The sequence below is a fragment of the Hemicordylus capensis genome, chromosome 5 (assembly GCF_027244095.1).
Source record: "Hemicordylus capensis ecotype Gifberg chromosome 5, rHemCap1.1.pri, whole genome shotgun sequence".
NCBI lineage: Eukaryota > Metazoa > Chordata > Lepidosauria > Squamata > Cordylidae > Hemicordylus > Hemicordylus capensis.
Window position 1 is genome coordinate 85,928,071 of NC_069661.1, and position 18,108 is coordinate 85,946,178.

At 44.0% G+C, this 18,108-nt stretch overlaps 1 protein-coding gene and 1 long non-coding RNA gene across 6 annotated transcripts in view; one reads left to right on the forward strand and one right to left on the reverse strand.

The window, feature by feature from the left end:
- TRAPPC11 (trafficking protein particle complex subunit 11) overlaps positions 1–18,108 on the forward strand; it is a 59,317-nt gene that overhangs the window by 28,389 nt on the left and 12,820 nt on the right. For all 4 annotated transcript variants that reach the window (XM_053257668.1, XM_053257667.1, XM_053257666.1 and 1 more), the window contains exons 17-26: positions 1,006–1,067; positions 1,156–1,288; positions 2,154–2,284; positions 4,073–4,228; positions 7,125–7,312; positions 8,610–8,758; positions 14,079–14,200; positions 14,647–14,766; positions 16,552–16,617; positions 16,705–16,861. In XM_053257668.1, the coding sequence (XP_053113643.1) occupies positions 1,006–1,067; positions 1,156–1,288; positions 2,154–2,284; positions 4,073–4,228; positions 7,125–7,312; positions 8,610–8,758; positions 14,079–14,200; positions 14,647–14,766; positions 16,552–16,617; positions 16,705–16,861 (1,284 nt within the window). The remainder of the gene's footprint in view (positions 1–1,005; positions 1,068–1,155; positions 1,289–2,153; positions 2,285–4,072; positions 4,229–7,124; positions 7,313–8,609; positions 8,759–14,078; positions 14,201–14,646; positions 14,767–16,551; positions 16,618–16,704; positions 16,862–18,108) is intronic.
- Positions 1,665–18,108, reverse strand: part of LOC128328078 (uncharacterized) — a 60,020-nt gene continuing 43,576 nt past the window's right edge. For both annotated transcript variants that reach the window (XR_008308986.1, XR_008308985.1), the window contains exons 2-4: positions 10,529–10,668; positions 8,588–8,788; positions 1,665–1,946 (exon numbers count right to left, since the gene is read on the reverse strand). This is a non-coding gene — a long non-coding RNA (uncharacterized LOC128328078). The remainder of the gene's footprint in view (positions 1,947–8,587; positions 8,789–10,528; positions 10,669–18,108) is intronic.

An 18,108-nucleotide genomic window follows, 5' to 3' on the forward strand; every position in this document is an offset into this window, starting at 1 on the left:
TCAGTAGTTGCAAGGTTCCTTTCATGGTCATTTCATTTCCTGCATGATTATAATCTGCTTTCTGCCCATTCTGTATTCCTTCCCATCCAGCCTCACATCTATTTGAGACACCTTGCCTCCTGAGATTCCTAATGCCCCTCCCTTCTATCCTTTAAGAAACTTCTGAAAACTTATCTATTCTGCCAGGCTTTTAGGGGTGTGTGTTTTTGTGTCCCTGCTGTTGTTTTAATTATGTAAACCGCCTCAAGTCTAAGGGAGTCAGGCAGTCAATAAATTTGGTTCTGCTGTGCTGTTTACACCTTTTAACTAGTTGGGATAGTTAGCAGAGTCTACATTGGGCCAGGAGAAGGAGAGGAAGGCGGTGACGGGTGGCGTGGGGGAGCATTTTAAAATCTTGTCTCTGGGCCCAAGCCAACCTTGTTATGCCCCTGCTCAAATTGACTAAATATTGTAGCTCTGCGTGCAGAGATATGTGTTGGGAAAGTGAAGTTGAATGTGTGGAGAGCAGGGATATAAGGGGATAACCCAGTAGCACAGCTATTAAAAGAAATGTTCCTTTCAGTATAAAAGCCAATCAGCTTTTCCTATTTCTAATAAAGTAAAACCACCACACTGCATAGGAGCAGGGTCATTAATGAAAACTTCAATGATACTTCTGGATTAACTGGTTGCTATGTGGTATCTATATGTGTTGTAATGTGATGAATAGGGTACTGGAATAGGATCAGGGAATTCTGGGTTCAAATCCCTATTAGGACATAAAGTTCACTGTCTTGTGTAGAGCAACCTTCAACTATGGAACCCCCTGATATGGTACTGCCATGAATCAAGCTTGCCATCTTATTTGCATTTTTGGTGAAAATTAAGCCTAGGTTTCAAGTGGGATCATGGAAAGTTAGATGCATGCAGGTATTTCCAGTTATAAGGAACAATAACATTTACAAATGGTGTATATAGCAGTATTGCTTGGTTTCTGTATTGTTTGTCTCTATACTTTTTCATTAGCATCTACTTTGAAAGAGGATCAAAAATCTCGCATAGAAAAGAATCTGATTAAAGTTCTTATGGTAAGTCGATAGAATTAAATTATCTGAAATTGTTGCTGAAGGTTTACATCTAAAACTATTCAGTAGTATCCTTTTTGTTTGAATCCAGAATGAGACTCCAGATCCAGAACTTGACTGTGATACTGCTTCTGTGAAAGCAGCACAGAAGCTGTGGGCTGATAGAATTTCTCTGGCAGGCAATAATATCTTTACAATAGAAGTGCAAGATTTTGTTCCATTTGGTATGTATCAAAGTCTCTTATAACCAAAATGGTAACATGTTCATGTACTGTTTGAAAAATAACTGAGAGAGAAATGTGTATATTTTAACTCTTTAAAAACCATTACTGTTAGTTGCATTCTTGATGGAAAAGTTTAAAGTGAAAATGGTGCAAACCCTAACAGACTTGTAGGGTGGACTTAATACAGTGTATTGACAACTTTCAACAGAAATCTGGGGTATGCTCACATCCAAATAAACCATGGTTTACTTGGTTATCTACTCCAAAATATTTATTTATTTATCACATTCTGATATGCCTTGGTATGAGAATCAGGAAGATAACTGAGCAATGCTATATTTGCTTCCCCTCCCCCCCTGCCCCTTGCTTGGAAACATGCTCCATTAAAAAAATGAAAATTGAATAAAAGCTATACTTCCAACAGAACACTCAATCTGGATCTTCAGTGTATACAGCATTTAGTGATCCAAAGTATGAAGAAGATAAAAGATGGGAACCTTTTGTGAGCACTGTCAGTCCTTGATTTCCTCTGGAATATTTTTGAACTAGAAAGATACTTGAATCTTCAGCAGTAGAAGTCAGAATAGATCTGACTGTTGCAGGTCTAAAGAGCTTCTTGGATTACAGCTACAAGAGTTGCAGTTCAAGTTTTCTCTGCCTTCAGTAAAAACAAAATAGAAAAGAGGCCTATAGTCTTTCTTTAGCTTGTTTACACTCTATGCAAAGCATATCTAACGTGGTATAGAAATGTTTCTAGTATATTTAGTACCGATATATTCCGTTTTGATGCAGAGGCTTATCATGATACATTTCAATTTGACAGTCGTATTAGTTAACAAATTCCTTCTTTTGCTTCAAATTCTAGTGCAGTGTAAAGCCAAATTCCTTGTTCCAAGTTTCCATGTTGATACCCCAGTTCAGTTTGACATATACTTGAAAGCTGATTGTCCTCATCCTATCCGTTTCTCGAAGCTCTGTGTCAGCTTCAATAATCAGGTAACATTTTAAAACTTGCATCACTCTTTGGGAGAAAGATGAATTTGGTGAGTGAACTCCTTTAATGCTCCAAATGCCAGTGCTTCCTTTTCAATTTACATCCTTATTTTTTGGAGCCAGTACCTTTTTTATTTTGTCACTCCAGGCAACATCTTAGAAGAGGTATTTCCTTTGTGTGTGAGGAATGAACGTCCCTTCTAAGACAGTGCCTGGCACAGTGTTATAGAAGTATTAAAACTAATACTAGCTGAACCTTCACAGAACATCTGTGCGGTAGTTCACTTCCTTTTTGGGTTTAGTTGAGGGAATTTGTTCGGCTGGTCCTCCCACAGCTCTCTCACTCGCTCTGTCCCCCCCCCCCCCCACACACACAACAGCTCTCTCACTCGCTCGGTCCCCCCCCCCGCGCCTCTCTTGCTCGCTCTGTCTCTCCCGCCTACATGACTCTCTTGCTCGCTCTGTTTCCTCCCCCCCGCAACTCTCTCGCTCTATCTGTTTCCTCACCCCGCGACTCTCCCACTCGCTCTGTTTCCTCACCCCCGCGACTCCCTCGCTCGCTCGGCCCCCTCCCCCCGCGCGCGCCGCTCTCTTGCTCGCTCGGCCCCCTCCCCCCGCGCGCGCCGCTCTCTTGCTCGCTCGGCCCCTCCCCCTGCGCGCGCCGCTCCCTTGCTCGGCCCCTCCCCCTGCGCGCGCCTCCTTCGCTCGCTCGCTCAGCCCCTCCCCCTGCGCGCGCCTCTTTCGCTCGCTCGCTCGGCCCCTCCCCCCGTGCGCACCTCCTTCGCTCTCTCTGTACTCCCCCCACCATCTGCCCTACTCTTCTCCCCCCAATCCTTCTGCCTCAGTTCCCTCCCCCCCAATTCTTCTGCCTCAGCTTGCTTCCTTCTCCATTTCCACTTGTTTCTCTCTCTCATTCGTGCTCCCCACCCCCCACCCCCCGTATTCGCTTTTTAGCCTGTTTGTGTTTTCCCTGCTGGCCATTCCACATCGTCCTTTCTCCAGTCCCTGGTGTCGGGCCGCCAAGCGTTCAGCCAGCTCCTTCCTGCAGTCCTCCCTCTAGAGAGCATCTTCCGAAGCGGCCAACTGTTTGTCTCTGCCCAGCCAGGCTCTCCCGCTTTCTCTCCCCTCAGCTTCCCCTCTCCCTTCTGTCCCAGTCCATTCAGTTCTCCTCTCCACTTGCCCGCCTTCCTTTCCTTTTCTCCCCAAACGGCCACTTCCCTACGCGGCCAACCGCTGCCCAGCCAATCCGGCGTCTCCACTGCCCAGCCAATCCGCTGGGTTGCCGGGACGCATCCCCACAGAGGCACGTCTATGAGAATTAATATAATAGATTGTGTTAAACTCTACTGCTCAATTGAATGTATTTTTATCCATTGCAATATTTTAATTTGTTTAACCAATGCAGTCCTATGTGTCTACTTGGAAGTAAGTCTCACTGAGTTCAATGAGGCTTATGTCAAAATAAATCTAAATAGGATTGCAATTAAATATTTTCCCCTTAATGATTTAAATTAAGAATATTTTCTTGGAAAGTATTACTTTTGTGTAATACTTGTTAAATGCAATTCTGCAACAGTTTAGAATGTATGTTTTTAAAATGTAAATACGTGTACAGTATACTTTACTGTTCTTATGAGACATGTTGCATAGTATTAAAAGGATATCAGTACTAGTTATTTAAAAGCATAGTCAGATTTCTTAGTGATTGCAGTGAGTTAGATTTTTGCAATGCTGTCATACTTCTGGGTTCAAGGTAATGTATAATTTTCTCATCTACCTTCCTGTCCATAGGAATACAATCAGTATTGTGTGGTGGAAGAAGCATATCAAAAAAGTGACATCCTGGAGCCATCCACACAGGGGACATTGTGTCTTATCCCAGGAAAAACAAAAAAATTCACTTTCAGATTTGTGGCAAAAACAGAAGATGTGGGAAAGAAGATTGAGGTAAACCCTTAACCATCTTCCCAAGCATAATCAACATCAACATTATATATAGAAGCCTTAGGATGTATGTAGCAAATCCCGTGGCACATTGAGAGAGAGAGAGAGAGAAAGAGAGAGAGAAGGCATGGAGTAGGGCTGAGTGACGGATGGGGGGCAGCTGCTGCCGAGGAGGAGAGGCGATGGCAGAGAAAGAAAAAGAGACATTGACCAGTGGCATCTGTCGCCCCGCCAAGTCTTCTTGCATCTGTGCAGGCCAGAAGGGAAGCCCTGGCTCGGCTGTCATCCTCACAAGGAGACTGGGCAGGCTGACACGACCGAGGCCAGTGGTAGGAGCTGACTTACTCCCGATAATGTGATGTCACTCTGGTGGGCGGGGTGGAGGGAAGAACTGACTGTGTGTGTGTGTGTGTGTGTGTGTGTGTGTGTGTGTGTGTGTGTATACTGACTGTGTGTGTGGCGGCGGGGGAGGACTGACTGTATGTTGGGGCGAGGCAGGGCAGGGAGCCAGATTGTCTGGGTTGGGGTAAGAGATGGAGAACTAGGGTGCAGATGTTCTGCACAGGGCCAGCTAGTTATCTAAAAAGCATGGTGGGCAATATCCAGACTGAGACTTGAATGAGTGGAATGCTTTTGCTTGTGTATGCCAAGGGGGCCATTTTGCCAATCTCTCCCTTTGCTCTGCCGCTCCCTGTGTCACCAAAAATGTGTGTATGAGGGTTGGAGAACCCATGCCCAAGAGAGAGTGTTTCTCTCACACAAGTCTTCGTCTAGTGACTGAGCAGATTATAGTTCAAAAGTGGGTTAACATCATTGGCCTGTTCAGGATGGGTTGCACTCCCTCCCCCTGCCAGAACAGGTACATAGTTCAGCGGTTCTTCTGGACCCAGGCCTCAGCCTGGTTTCTCAGTCTGTGGCCAGTAGGGATGTGTACAAAGCTGGCTTGGCCTGTTTGGTTTGAATTCGAACCAGCTTCGAACTAGGGTGGGTAGATTCGGTTTTGGTTTTGTTCAAACCTCCCCTGGTTCGGTTCAAATTTGAACCAGTTCTAAAAGGTTCTATGTAGGGTATGATAGGGACTCTAACCAGCCCATTATTCCCTATGCAGAGCACCTGGGGCACAAAACTGGGTGGGTGGGTGGGTGAGGTGCCTACCACCCACCAAACCCCAAAGCAATCAGACACTCCTGTGATTTTTAATGATTTTTGTGAAGATTTTTCCAATTTTTTTATTTCTCCCATAGAGAATAATGGGGATTTGAGGCAGCCCCATTCCCTCCCTTTGGGGGGTGCCTGGGTACCCCAAAGTGGGTTTGGAGGCATGGCAGGTTGTGCCACAACTCTCCCCCCCCCCCAAGCTGGTGGGGTTTATGTTCTTTTTCCAAGAATTTCTTAGTTTCTGCCCTCTTAACAATCTATCAGAGTGGATTCTCTGGGGTGTCTCTCTCTCTGTGTATATGTGTGTATAAGAAGTTCTGCATAGGGATTCATTGAGATAACTCATACAGCGACCAATAATCCGTTTGAACTTGCTGCTGTATGAGTTTTTTCAATTAATCAGGCAGAATTGTCAAATCTATCGCAGCTGGGGAAAAGCGCTTCTGACCACAGCCTCAACTTGAGGCACCAGGGTAAGACCCAGGTCCAAGAGCACTCCCAAGCTATGAACCTGTTCTTTCTGGGGCAGTTTAACCTTGTCCATAACAGGAAGTTCTATCCTGTCTTTCAGATTGCAACCCCTAACAATGAGTACCTCCATCTTACTTGGATTAGTTTATTATCCCTCATCCAGTCCATTACTGCCTTTCAGGGATCATTTCTATAGTGATCGCCTGGAGAAGTGCGTTCAAACGTGATCGGTCCCGCCAATGCCTTTTGACAGGCATTACTGCCTGTAGGCAGGCATTTAAGGGGCTAATGCTATTTCCTGATATTGATGACGGGAAGAAATAGATTTGGGTGTGATCAGCATATTGATAACACCCAGCACCAAATCCCATGATGACTTCACCCAGTGGTTTAATGTAGATGTTAAAAAGCATTGATGACAGAATGGAGCTCTGAGGTACTCCATATATAGTAGCTCCTGTTTTGAATAGCAGCTGCCACCAAGTGCCACCATCTGAATGCTGCTCGAGACATAAGAGCTTAACCACTGTAAAACAGTGTCTCCTATCCCTGACTCCCTCAGGTGATCCAGAAAGACACCATGGTTGATGGTATCAAACGCCGCTGAAAGATCCAAAAGAACATGCAGAGTCACACTCCCTCTGTCAATTCCCCAACCAGTGTTCTCTCTAATTTTTTTCATCTGTGTGCAGAATGAGTTTGGTTCTGGGTGGCACTATCAAGGCAGTGTTCACGCACATCCATTCAGTGTCGGGGACTTCCTGATTCAACGTGAGCAGGATCTAAATTAACTGAGAAGACATCAAAAACTTGTGAGCGTACACATGTGCACACGCCTTAGAGGGAACACTGGTCTCAACCCCAAAGTGCACCCTAAAGCCAGTTTGAAATGCATAGAAAATCATTTTCTCCAAGACCACTTGGAGCTGATCAGCCACCACCCTCTCAGTCATAAGAAAGGGTCTAACCACCACCTCCTTCAATTGTGCTGAAAGAATTGTGCTGTAAGCTTGAAATATTTTTTTAAAAAATTGTGCACTGGTTGTACTGGGGCGGGGGGGTGGATCTGAACCCCCCCCCCATTCTTATTTCTGTAATGCAGATTGGCCCCCTGCACAGACATTTCAGAACATTGGTGTGATTCAACAGAATTCCAGGGTGGGGGGTGGCAGGAACTGATGGCGGCGTCAGCGGCTCAGTTTTAAATGACTCTGAGAGCAGTGAATAGTTGTCTTTTTGAAGGAAAATTCCAATGATACCTGTCTTTCAGATTACATCAGTGGATTTGATTCTGGGCAGTGAAAATGGCAGATGTGTGATATTGAACTGGCATGGTGGAGGAGGAGATGCTGCTTCGTCTCAAGAAGCATTGTTGGCTGCTCGCTCCTTCAAAAGGCGACCTAAACTTCCAGATAATGAGGTTCATTGGGACAGCTTGACTGTTCAGGCAAGCACCATGTAAGTGGAAACAGGAAGCATGGTGGGAAATGTGCTGATTTACAGAATAGTCTAGTTTTCTAACACAAGTTTTTGCTTACTTTGATGCAACCAGTGACTTCCCTATTTTTGGTACCTCTTAAAACTGTGAAGTGTTTTTCTGATACCTCTTAAAACTATGAAGTGTTTTTCTGATAGACTTGGGAGATGAAGAAGGCTTTGTGTTTGAAGAATATTTTTTAAATCCAGGATAACCAAATAAAGAAGTGTGTGTGTGTGTGTGTGTGTGTGTGTGTGTGTGTGTGTGTGTTTAAAAACAATGCAAAATAAATATACTGTACAATATGGAAACAAAAGCTCCCAAGACTCTGGCATGTCAAACAGATTTTGACCTTTGAAACTAACTTTCATGCGATTTAAATAATTGTCTGCATTAAACACATGTTTTAAAGCCATTCTTGATTTGATTTAGTACAATATTTTGAATAATGCTGTGGTTTTCCATCCATCTTTTCCCAACAGCTTTTTTCAAAAGCTTCCAAACCATGTTTTGTGTTGAGGTTTTTCATTATTGCTCTTATTGATGGACCATATTTCACAGAAATCTCTGTGAGCTTACAAATGGTTTGGTGGAGGGAATTCACACTTTAGCATTCAACAGAGCCAGTGGCTAGAATGGAGAAGGTATTGGTCTAGATTCACATTCTTGCTCTGCCACAGGCTTGCTGGGTGGCCTTGGGCACATAGCTGTTTCAAAGCCTTGCTTCTTTCCATTTAAGAAATGGGAATTGTAGACATTTCACAGTACTGGTTTAAGAATGAATGAGGGAACAATTGATGAACACTTGACTGTATGCTTTGCTGCAAAGTAACAGCAGAAGATGCAGTGGCATGGACACAAGGAGGTGCTTCATCCTTGGGACTGGGAACCAACCCTATATCACTGCATGTGGGCTGGCTGTTGCAGTATACCTGCCTGTGGAGGAAAATTCCCTATAATTTCCCTGTGTAGAAAATTCCCTGTGTAGACTTTTTTTTAAATCATAGATGAGGTGAGCATCTTCTTGCAGTCCCATAGCATAAGAGCCATGGAAGTAGCAATGTTTACTTGGCATTAGTGAAAATGTGTCATATCAGGGCCAGGGGAGGAGGAGATTGGAAGGCGTGTGGAACAAAACTTAACTATTCTGCCCGGCTTGCCCTGCACAGAAAGTATAGGGGACACAAGCTTCTTCATGTGCTAAAATGGGGACAAAACCAGAATGTAAGAATGCTAGGAAATAAGAAGCAATTTACCTTTCTTTTCTTTTTATCAAAGGATCATTTCCAGAGTGCCCAACATTTCTGTCCAGCTTAGACATGAACCACCTGCACTCATGAACGAAATGTACTGTTTGATTGTGACAATCCAATCGCATGAGAAGACAGTTGCCAAAGATGTAAAGCTCACAGCAGGCTTAAAACCAGGTATTCCTTTGTGGTGCCAGCTCAGCATCGCTGTAGAAAATGATAGTTCCAGAAGGGAAAAGGTTAAGCCTCCCCCCACCCCACAATATAATTGTAAGCAACAATAAATTGTAAGCAAGGTAGGCGACTGGAGAGCAAGTGGAGGAGAACTCGGCTTGAATGTGACAGGACACAGCATAGAGTCCATTTGAAGGTTTATGCGGAGGTGGTGTGTGTGGCAAAAAAACCAATTCTGGTCTGCACGCATTGCTTCTGCGGGTTCACATCCGGCAGAGCTGTCCCGGGTTGTGAGGAGTTTGATTTGGGCTCCTTCCAATTCAAACTAATCCCCGGGGACTTTGTTCTGCTGTGATGCTTTTAATGGGTTCTTTGTGGACAAAATCTCCTGTATTTGGACCGACTTGGACTCCACTGTTTCTGCAGGGTCTATTAAGGTGGTGTCCAGCAATCCCTCTTGCAGTATTAGATTGGATCAGTTTCAATCTGTGATGCCTGATGACTTGGACAAGCTGCTTAGAGCGGTGCGGCCTACCACTTGTTCTCTGGATCCTTGCCCGACTTGGCTGCTTTTATCTAGCAGGGAGATTGTTGGGGATGGCTTAGTTAATATCATTAACTCATCACTGAGGGAGGGTAGGATGCCTCCTTGTTTGAAGGAGGCAATTATTAGACCACTTCTTAAGAAGCCTTCCCTAGATCCCTCAGTGATGGACAGTTACAGGCCGGTGTCCAATCTCCGATGGTTGGGTAAGGTGGTTGAGAGAGTGGTGGCTAACCAGCTCCAGGCGGTTTTGGAGGAAACCGATTATCTAGACCCATTTCAAACTAGCTTTAGAGCAGGCTATGGGGTTGACTCTGCCTTGGTCGGCCTGATGGATAACCTTTACTGGGGAATTGACAGAGAGAGTGTGACTCCATTGGTTCTTTTGGATCTCTTGGTGGCGTTCGATACCATCGACCATGGTATCCTTCTGGATCACCTGAGGGAATTGGGGATAGGAGGCACTTCTTTGCAGTGGTTCCGCTACTATCTCTCAGGCAGATTCCAGATGGTGGAGCTTGGTGACAGTTCCTCTTTAAAACTGGAGCTATTATATGGAGTCCCTCAGGGCTCCATTTTGTCACCAATTCTTTTTAATATTTACATGAAACTGCTGTGTGAGGTCATCAGGAGATTTGGTGGAGGGTGTTATCAGTACGCTGATGACACCCAGATCTATTCTCCTTATCATCATCATCTGGAAATGGCATTCACTTCCTAAATGCCTGCCTATGGGCAGTAATGCGCTGGATGAGGGATAACAAATTGAAGCTGAATCCAAGCAAGACGGAGGTGCTCATTGTGGGGGATCGGAATTTAAGGGATGAGTTAGATCTTCCTGTGCTGGATGGTATTACACTCTCCCAGAAGGAACAGGTACGCAGCTTGAGAGTGCTCTTGGATCCAGACCTCACCATGATATCTCAGGTGGAGGCTATGGCCAGGAACGCTTTCTGTCAGCTTCGGCTGATTCGACAGCTGCGTCCATTCCTTGAAAAGAGCGATCTCAAAACAGTGGTGCATCAGGTGGTAACCTCCCGGCTTGACTATTGCAATGCGCTCTACATGGGGCTGCCTTTGTACATAGTTCGGAAACTTCAGTTAGTCCAACATGCGGCAGCCAGATTGGTCTCTGGTGTAACCTGGAGAGACCATATTATGCCTGTCTTAAAACAGCTGCACTGGCTGCCGATATGTTTCTGGGCGAAATACGAAGTGCTGGTTATTACCTTTAAAGCACTGAATGGCTTGGGTCCAGGTTACCTTCTTCGAGAGCGCCTTCTTCGGTATGATTCCCATCACTTGTTGAGGTCATCTGGAGAGGTCTGTCTCCAGTTGCCATAAGTTGTTGTTATACCGCCCAGAGCCTCTGGATGGGGCGGTTTATAAATGTAATAAATAAATAAATAAATAAATAAATAATAGTTGGCTGCCGAAGTCAAGAAAATGAATATCTGACTTACTGTTGTAAAAAAACAGTTTAAAGCCCAGTTAAGAAATTTCTTCTGGCATCACCATTATTCAGAAGTGTTGACTTGTAGGTGTGGTGTTTTGAACAACAACAACAAAATCATTTATGTAAGCTTATATTTTTATTTGTTTTGTTTGTTAACTATTATAAACGAGAATAGATGTTGCCAGCATCTGCTGGCAAAGTGGAGAAAGGGATGGATTTTCACAGTGCAGCTTTTATCCGAATGTAACATACAGAGGTTGTGAACACGACCACGCTGGGGAGGGAGGGAGGGCTGCAGGGAAGGCATGAGCATGCCTTGCCTTCCCCATCAGACGAGCAGCCGCTGTCTTCCACTCCGCCTCACCACTCGTCTGCACACTCCACTCCACCACCCCCACCCCCACCAGCTTTCTGCTGGATATGGCAGCAGGCCTGGGGGTGGGGGAGCCTTTGAATCTGGCAGTGGTCACCATTTTAAAAACTCGACGCAGGGGCAGCACTGGGATCGGGCAATCCAGGCGCTTTACACACACTCACAGCCTAGCCCAGGCTGGGCTGTCCTAGCATGGGTTAGGCTGTGTGTGGTTAGAGTGCTAGACTAGGACCGGGGAGACCTGAGTTCAAATCCCCATTCATCCATGATATAAGCTGGGCGACTCTGGGCCAGTTGCTTCTCTCTCAGCCTAACCTACTTCACAGGGTTGTTGTGAGGAAAAAACTTAAGTATGTAGTACACCGCTCTGGGCTCCTTGGAGGAAGAGCGGGATATAAATGTAATAATAATAATAATATAATAATTGCCTCACACATGGATACTAAAATGTTTAGAAACAACTGGTGTCAGCAAAAACATTCAGATATATATATATATATTTAAAAGCAATGAGCATGTGGAGTACACAGTTAACAATCAGTGGCGAGACACTTGGACAGGTTAGCATTAGAAGAGGTATTTTCCAAGGGGACTCACTATCCCCTCTGTTGTTTGTAATCGCCATGACTCCACTTTCACAAATACTAAACAAAACAGGCCTCGGATACCAAACGTCTAAAACATCAAGTAAAATCAACCATCTGCTGTACATGGACGATCTGAAGTTGTATGGAAAGTCCCAGTCAGAAATCGAATCACTGCTAAGCACTGTCCGTATATTCAGTAGCGATATAGCAATGGAGTTTGGACTAGACAAGTGTGCTGCATTAATAATGAACAGAGGAAAAATAAGAAAAACAGAAGGAATAGAACTGCCCAATGGAAGCAAGATCAAGAACCTGGAAGAGAAAGAACATTACAAATACTTGGGCATTCTCCAGGCTGATAACATTGCACACACTGAAGTTAAAAGAAAAATTGGAAGTGAATACATCAGGAGAGTTAGAAAAATCCTCAAGTCCACTCAATGGCGGGAACACCATACAAGCCATAAACACCTGGGCTATACCTGTTATCAGATACACTGCAGGAATAATAGACTGGACCCAGGCAGAGCTAGAGACGCTAGATTGTCCATCAATCAGCCAGTGTGGTGTAGTGGTTAGAGTGCTGGACTAGGACCGGGGAGATCCACGTTCAAATCCCCATTCAGCCATGAGACTAGCTGGGTGACTCTGGGCCAGTCACTTCTCTCTCAGCCTAACCTACTTCACAAGGTTGTTGTGAGGAGAAACCTAAGTATGTAGTACACCGCTTTGGGCTCCATGGAGGAAGAGTGGGATATAAATGTTTAAAAAAATAAAAAATAAAAACATTAGAGGAGGAGAAAAGAGGCCTTGAAGAATATATAAAGGACAGTGAAGAAGATGCACTTAAAATGGTCAATAACAAGAAACTATTAAACACCAATGAAACAAAGCAGGCCTACAAGAAAGAACAAGTAAAGTACCAAGATGAAAAATGGAAAAATAAGCCACTGCATGGTCAATATTTGTACAATATAAATGCAAAATCAGACATCACCAAGACCTGGCAATGGCTTAAGAATGGCAACTTGAAGAAAGAAACAGAGGGTTTAATACTGGCTGCACAAGAACAGGCACTAAGAACAAATGCAATAAGAGCAAAAGTTGAAAAGTCAACAACAAACAGCAAGTGCCACCTTTGTAAAGAAGCAGATGAAACCGTGGGCCACGTAATCAGATGTTCTAAAAAGATCGCACAGACTGACTACAAACAAAGGCATGACAAGGTAGCAGGGATGATACATTGGAACATCTGCAAAAAATACCAGCTACCTATAGCCAAAAATTGGTGGGACCATAACATTGAAAAAGTGGTAGAAAACGAAGATGCAAAAATATTATGGGACTTCCGACTATAAACAGACAAACATCTGCCACACAATACACCAGATATCACTGTAGTTGAGAAGAAAGAAAAACAAGTTAAAATAATCGATATAGCAATACCAGGGAATAGCAGAATAGAAGAAAAAGAAATAGAAAAAATCACCAAATACAAAGATCTACAAATTGAAATTGAAAGGTTGTGGCAGAAAAAGATCAAAATAATCCCAGTGGTCATTGGCGCCCTGGGTGCAGTTCCAAAAGACCTTGAAGAGCACCTCAACACCATAGGGGCCACAGAAATCACCACCAGCCAATTACAAAAAGCAGCTTTACTGGGAACAGCCTATATTCTGCAACGATATCTATAACAACAGCATCATTGACAATAAAATTCAGCCATCCCAGGTGCTTAGGAAGGACTCGATGTCTGGATAAAACAAACCAGTCAATAACACCTGTGTGACTGTGTAAATAAATAAATAAATATATAAATAATACCCTGACATATTCAAGAGCAGTTGCATTTCAACACTGAAAGTGATGACTGATATCCAGAAAGTTACATGTGCCAAATAGCATTTTGCAGTGCAGTGCGGAGGGGTGGTTTTCACAGGTCCGCCCTTCCCTCGTCTCCTGGAAATATGTCCCTGAGGGTCTCGCAGCACATACAATTATTTGGCACGTGCCACATTAGACTGGATGTCGGCCAATAATTTCTCTCGGTGACAAATATTGCAACTTTTAGGATTTTCTTGAAGCAAAATGAAACCAAGGTGTAAGTGTGAAACTTTCTGCAAATGTGATACCACTGGTCTATAATTTTGAGAAACATGTTCTTTTAAAATGTTCCAAAAATTTATCCATTTGTTTATATCTACATTATACACAGTAGTGTGCTTCTGAAGCTTATATAAGTTCAGTTTTAAAGTGAGCTGGTTTGTAGCATGCAGTTGGCTTGGCTGCATTTTGGTAGTTCAAGTAGCTTGAAATCTCATGGTAACAAATATGGGTATATGACTTGTTCTCTTTTGTTTTAGGCCAAGATGCAAACCTGACCCAGAAAACTCATGTGACTCTAAATGGAACAGAAATGTGTGATGATTCCTATCCTGCCTTACTTCCTGATATTCCTGTAGGAGACTTGCAGCCAGGTGAAAAGGTAAACATGCCCTGTACTTCATCAGTCCCAATGATGAATCAGTGTAAAATATCATCATTGGGACGGTTACATGCACCTGTCTTGGCATTACAAATCCCAAATCAGAGAGAGCTGGTCTCTTAAATCCCTTAAGTGCTTTTGGATCAGGGTTAGAATACATGTAAGGCAGTTCTAGGAGTCCTACTGTTCTTCAAAATTCCTTTTGCAAATGATTGAGTGCCAATATCACAACAATGATATGAACCATTTGGCTTGGAATTGATTTCTCAAGTAAGATGAGAAACGACCCTAGGAAAATAACATGTTGTTGATGGATTTGATGGCATACAAGGACCTACCAATGTTGTTAGATTTGCTGTAAAATAGGACTTCTGAGTTATTACTGTTAGAAACCCATTTTTGTTTACCCAGATTCTCTCTCTCTCTCTCTTTCTCTCTCTCTCAAGTTGGAGAAAGCTATCTATATCCACTGTGGAACAGTTGGTACCAGGATGTTTCTCATGTATGTTTCCTATCTAGTGAGTGCAACCATTGAAGGAAAAGAGATCCTCTGCAAATGTCACAGGGTATGTTGGACCAGATGGAGCTATCTGTTTTCAAACAGGGATTCTCAGAGTGTGTTTTCATAGTACGCATCATTGGTTTAAGAAAAATCTAGGCTGGGAAGGACAAAGAGATGCCCACCTCATCCCTGAGTAGGCCGAAGCCACCAACCTTCCAGTTAACAGCCTAATGCACTGTCCAAGTACACCACAGAGATGAGGATATGGTTGCATTTCTGTGATGGCCGGCCTCACTTTTTGACAGCCTTTATTTTAAATATAGTCATTAGAATATTTTAAGAATTGCTTTACTAAAATATGAAGAGTTTAAAGAAATGTGAAATGTCTATAATATTGTTGAGTGGAAAATGAGTAATTTTCCACCCAATAAGCAGAGATGTACTTTGAGAAATGCTTTTCATCATCCGTTCTCATAAATAGGTTTATCACAGTGATAGAATGTCTGCATCGGACAAGTCCTGAGAACTGGGAGAGTGTATTATTTAGTTTAACTGAACCAAAGCAAATGTAAGAGGTGACTCAGGAAATGGATAACACTGATTCTGAATATGAGAGTCATTTTCAACATATAGTACCTTATATCTATACAATTCTGTGACTTACCAAGCTGAATGTAGTCTATCATTAATTTATTGTGGCTCGTTTCATGCTTAACAACCACTCCCCCACCTTGAGCAATTTAGTAGGCAGTAAAAAATAGAAGGCTTATTGAGCCCCTAGTGGAGTATCAAGCATGGCTGTTGAGCTGAGTTCAGTGGGTCAAGAGTTGTGCAAGCTTGGCATAACATGGCGGTAGGGGTGTGCATGGTCCGGAGTCCCCCCCGGTCCGGCACAGGGGGGACTGTTACTTTAAGCGGGGGTGGTGGTAGTACTCCCCCCCCCCCCGCCGCTCTTCCCCCTCTGGCGCTGGTCCTTTTAAAAATCTTCTTGGGGCGGCAGAGTTCCTCCCTGCCGCCCCTGCCCCCGTCGTTGTTCCTTAAGGCTAAAAGAGACTAGAGCTAGTGGCGCGCATGCGCGGCGCATGCACTCGTCTCTGATGCTGCCGTGCGCGCGCCACATACGTCGCATGCGCCGCTAGCTCTAGTCTCTTTTAGCCTTAAGGAACAACGACAGGGGCAGGGGCGGCAGGGAGGAACCCTGCCGCCCCAAGAAGATTTTTAAAAGGACCAGCGCTGGAGGGGGAAGAGCGGCGAGGGGGGGGTTAAGTACTACCACCCCCCCTCCCCTGCTTATAGTAACAGTCCCCCACCCATCCAGACCGCCAGACTTCCGAACCGGTCTGGAGGGCTTTAACAGTGTGGCCGAACCGAACCATGCACACTACTACATGGCGGGGCTGAGGTGTCTAAATATTTTTGCTGTTGGATTTAGTCTAAAGTGGGGCCAGTGAAGTGTGAGCCTATGAATTATACATGCTTACAGTTAACATTTCTATATTAATATAGTTTTATCTGGGACAGTGGAAGGCCGTTCTATGATCAAGCTACTTGGAGAACAAGTAGAAAGATTGTTACTCTTACTGTGATGTAGGGGAGGGGGCATCCATCTCTCTCTCTCTCTCTCTCTCTCTCTCTCTCTCTCTCTCTCTCTCACTCACTCACTCACTCACTCACTCACTCACTCGAGAGAGAGAGAGAGAGAGAGAGAGATTTGTTGGTGTGTCCAGGTGATGTTTGGCCAGGTGTTAGGTAGGACTATTAAGAGAGGAATTTTGTAACTTTGTTACTAGTAACTTGATATTCAGCCACCAGAGTCTGAAACTGAATGTGATTGTTCTTTTCCATGCAGGATGAAACTGTTACTATAGAGACTGTGTTTCCATTTGAGGTAGCTGTTAAGTTTGTCTCTACTAAGGTAATGGAAACCTGCTTTAAAACATAGTTCGGAAAAACAATGTGAGCAGCAAAATGATAATGTATCCTTTGTTTCTCTTCCTGATAGTTTGAGCATCTAGACAAAGTATTTGTAGACGTACCATTTTTACTGATGACTGACATCCTAAGTGCTTCACCTTGGGCCCTTACTATTGTAACCAGCCAGCTACAGCTTTCTCCTTCTATGATACCAGTGGATCAGCTAGAATCTTATGTGGAGAATGGTAATACGTTAGCTGCATATTTTAAAAGAATGTTTCTGGAGTGGCAATTGGGAAGTGATTCATTGATTAACTCACTGAACCTAGCAAAAGTCGTTGTGTTGTGATTTTTTTATAAAGTTGTACTGTTGGTGTAATTTTAAAATTGGATTAATCTCCCATCTCATACTCCATTTCCCTCTAGGGTATTTTTTCTGCATGTTCTCCAGCACCAAGTCAACAATTTGACGCTTGCTGTGGAGTGAATGCTTTCACTTGTACAATTGTCATTTTATTCTTATACCCGTCAGGGATTGTTTCAGTCCAGTAAATTCTGTTTGACCCTGGAGGTGCTTGTCCTCTGTACTTTATCTGGCATAGAACTAAGTTGGTTCCTTCCACTTTTTTTGTGAAGAAGGGAGGTATGAGGGAAGATCTGGATCGAGATCCATTGAGATCCATAAGAATGGGCTCTGCTCCTGCACGGTAGCCATGCCGCAGCTTGTTGAGGCGTCCAAGCCCCACCCCCATGTATGCAGCGTGTTACTTAAGGGCGGCTGGACATGGCGTTCCTCAGTTCTGTTCTGGCCACCTTAGCATTTGGACCTCAGTCTGCCACTCCTTCGTCGGAAAGTTCTTTGTGAGTTCGATCTCTACAAAAAACCTACAAAATTATCTATTTGGATTTTCATGAATGACCTTTTTTCTGACTGACGTGTTGTGTATTGTGTATGACCTGGACTGGCTGACGGAAACTCTTTGGTGTTGCCATTGGACTGGCTGAGGAAAAAGTTTGGCATTTTTGACCTTGGAAAGGACTTGGCTAACTCTTTCATAAAATATTTGAAGAAAAAAAGACCTTCAAGAGGTGTGAGGGCTGCAAGGCAAACTCCCCTTGAAGGATTTGCACGATCTGTGCCTCATATGCTTAGGAGAGGAACATAATATTTCGGCATATAAAATTTGCCCCTCGTTTTCTAAGCAAACTCACAAGAACAGGGCCCTGCGATTGCGAGCTGCAATTTACAATGACGTTTTGAGTCCCTCAACACCAGGGACACCACCAAAATATGCCTCAGCGTCACCTTCAAAGCTACTGGCCTCAGCATCAACATCGACGGAATCGACATAGAAAGGGACCGGCTCAATATCGTCAGCCCAAAGAAAAAGCTCAGTGACGGAGAAGCCTTCGACTTCGACACCGGGTCATCAGAGACCATCGAGCGATCGACACAGACATCGCTCCAGCTCGAATAATGGGCACTGTGATC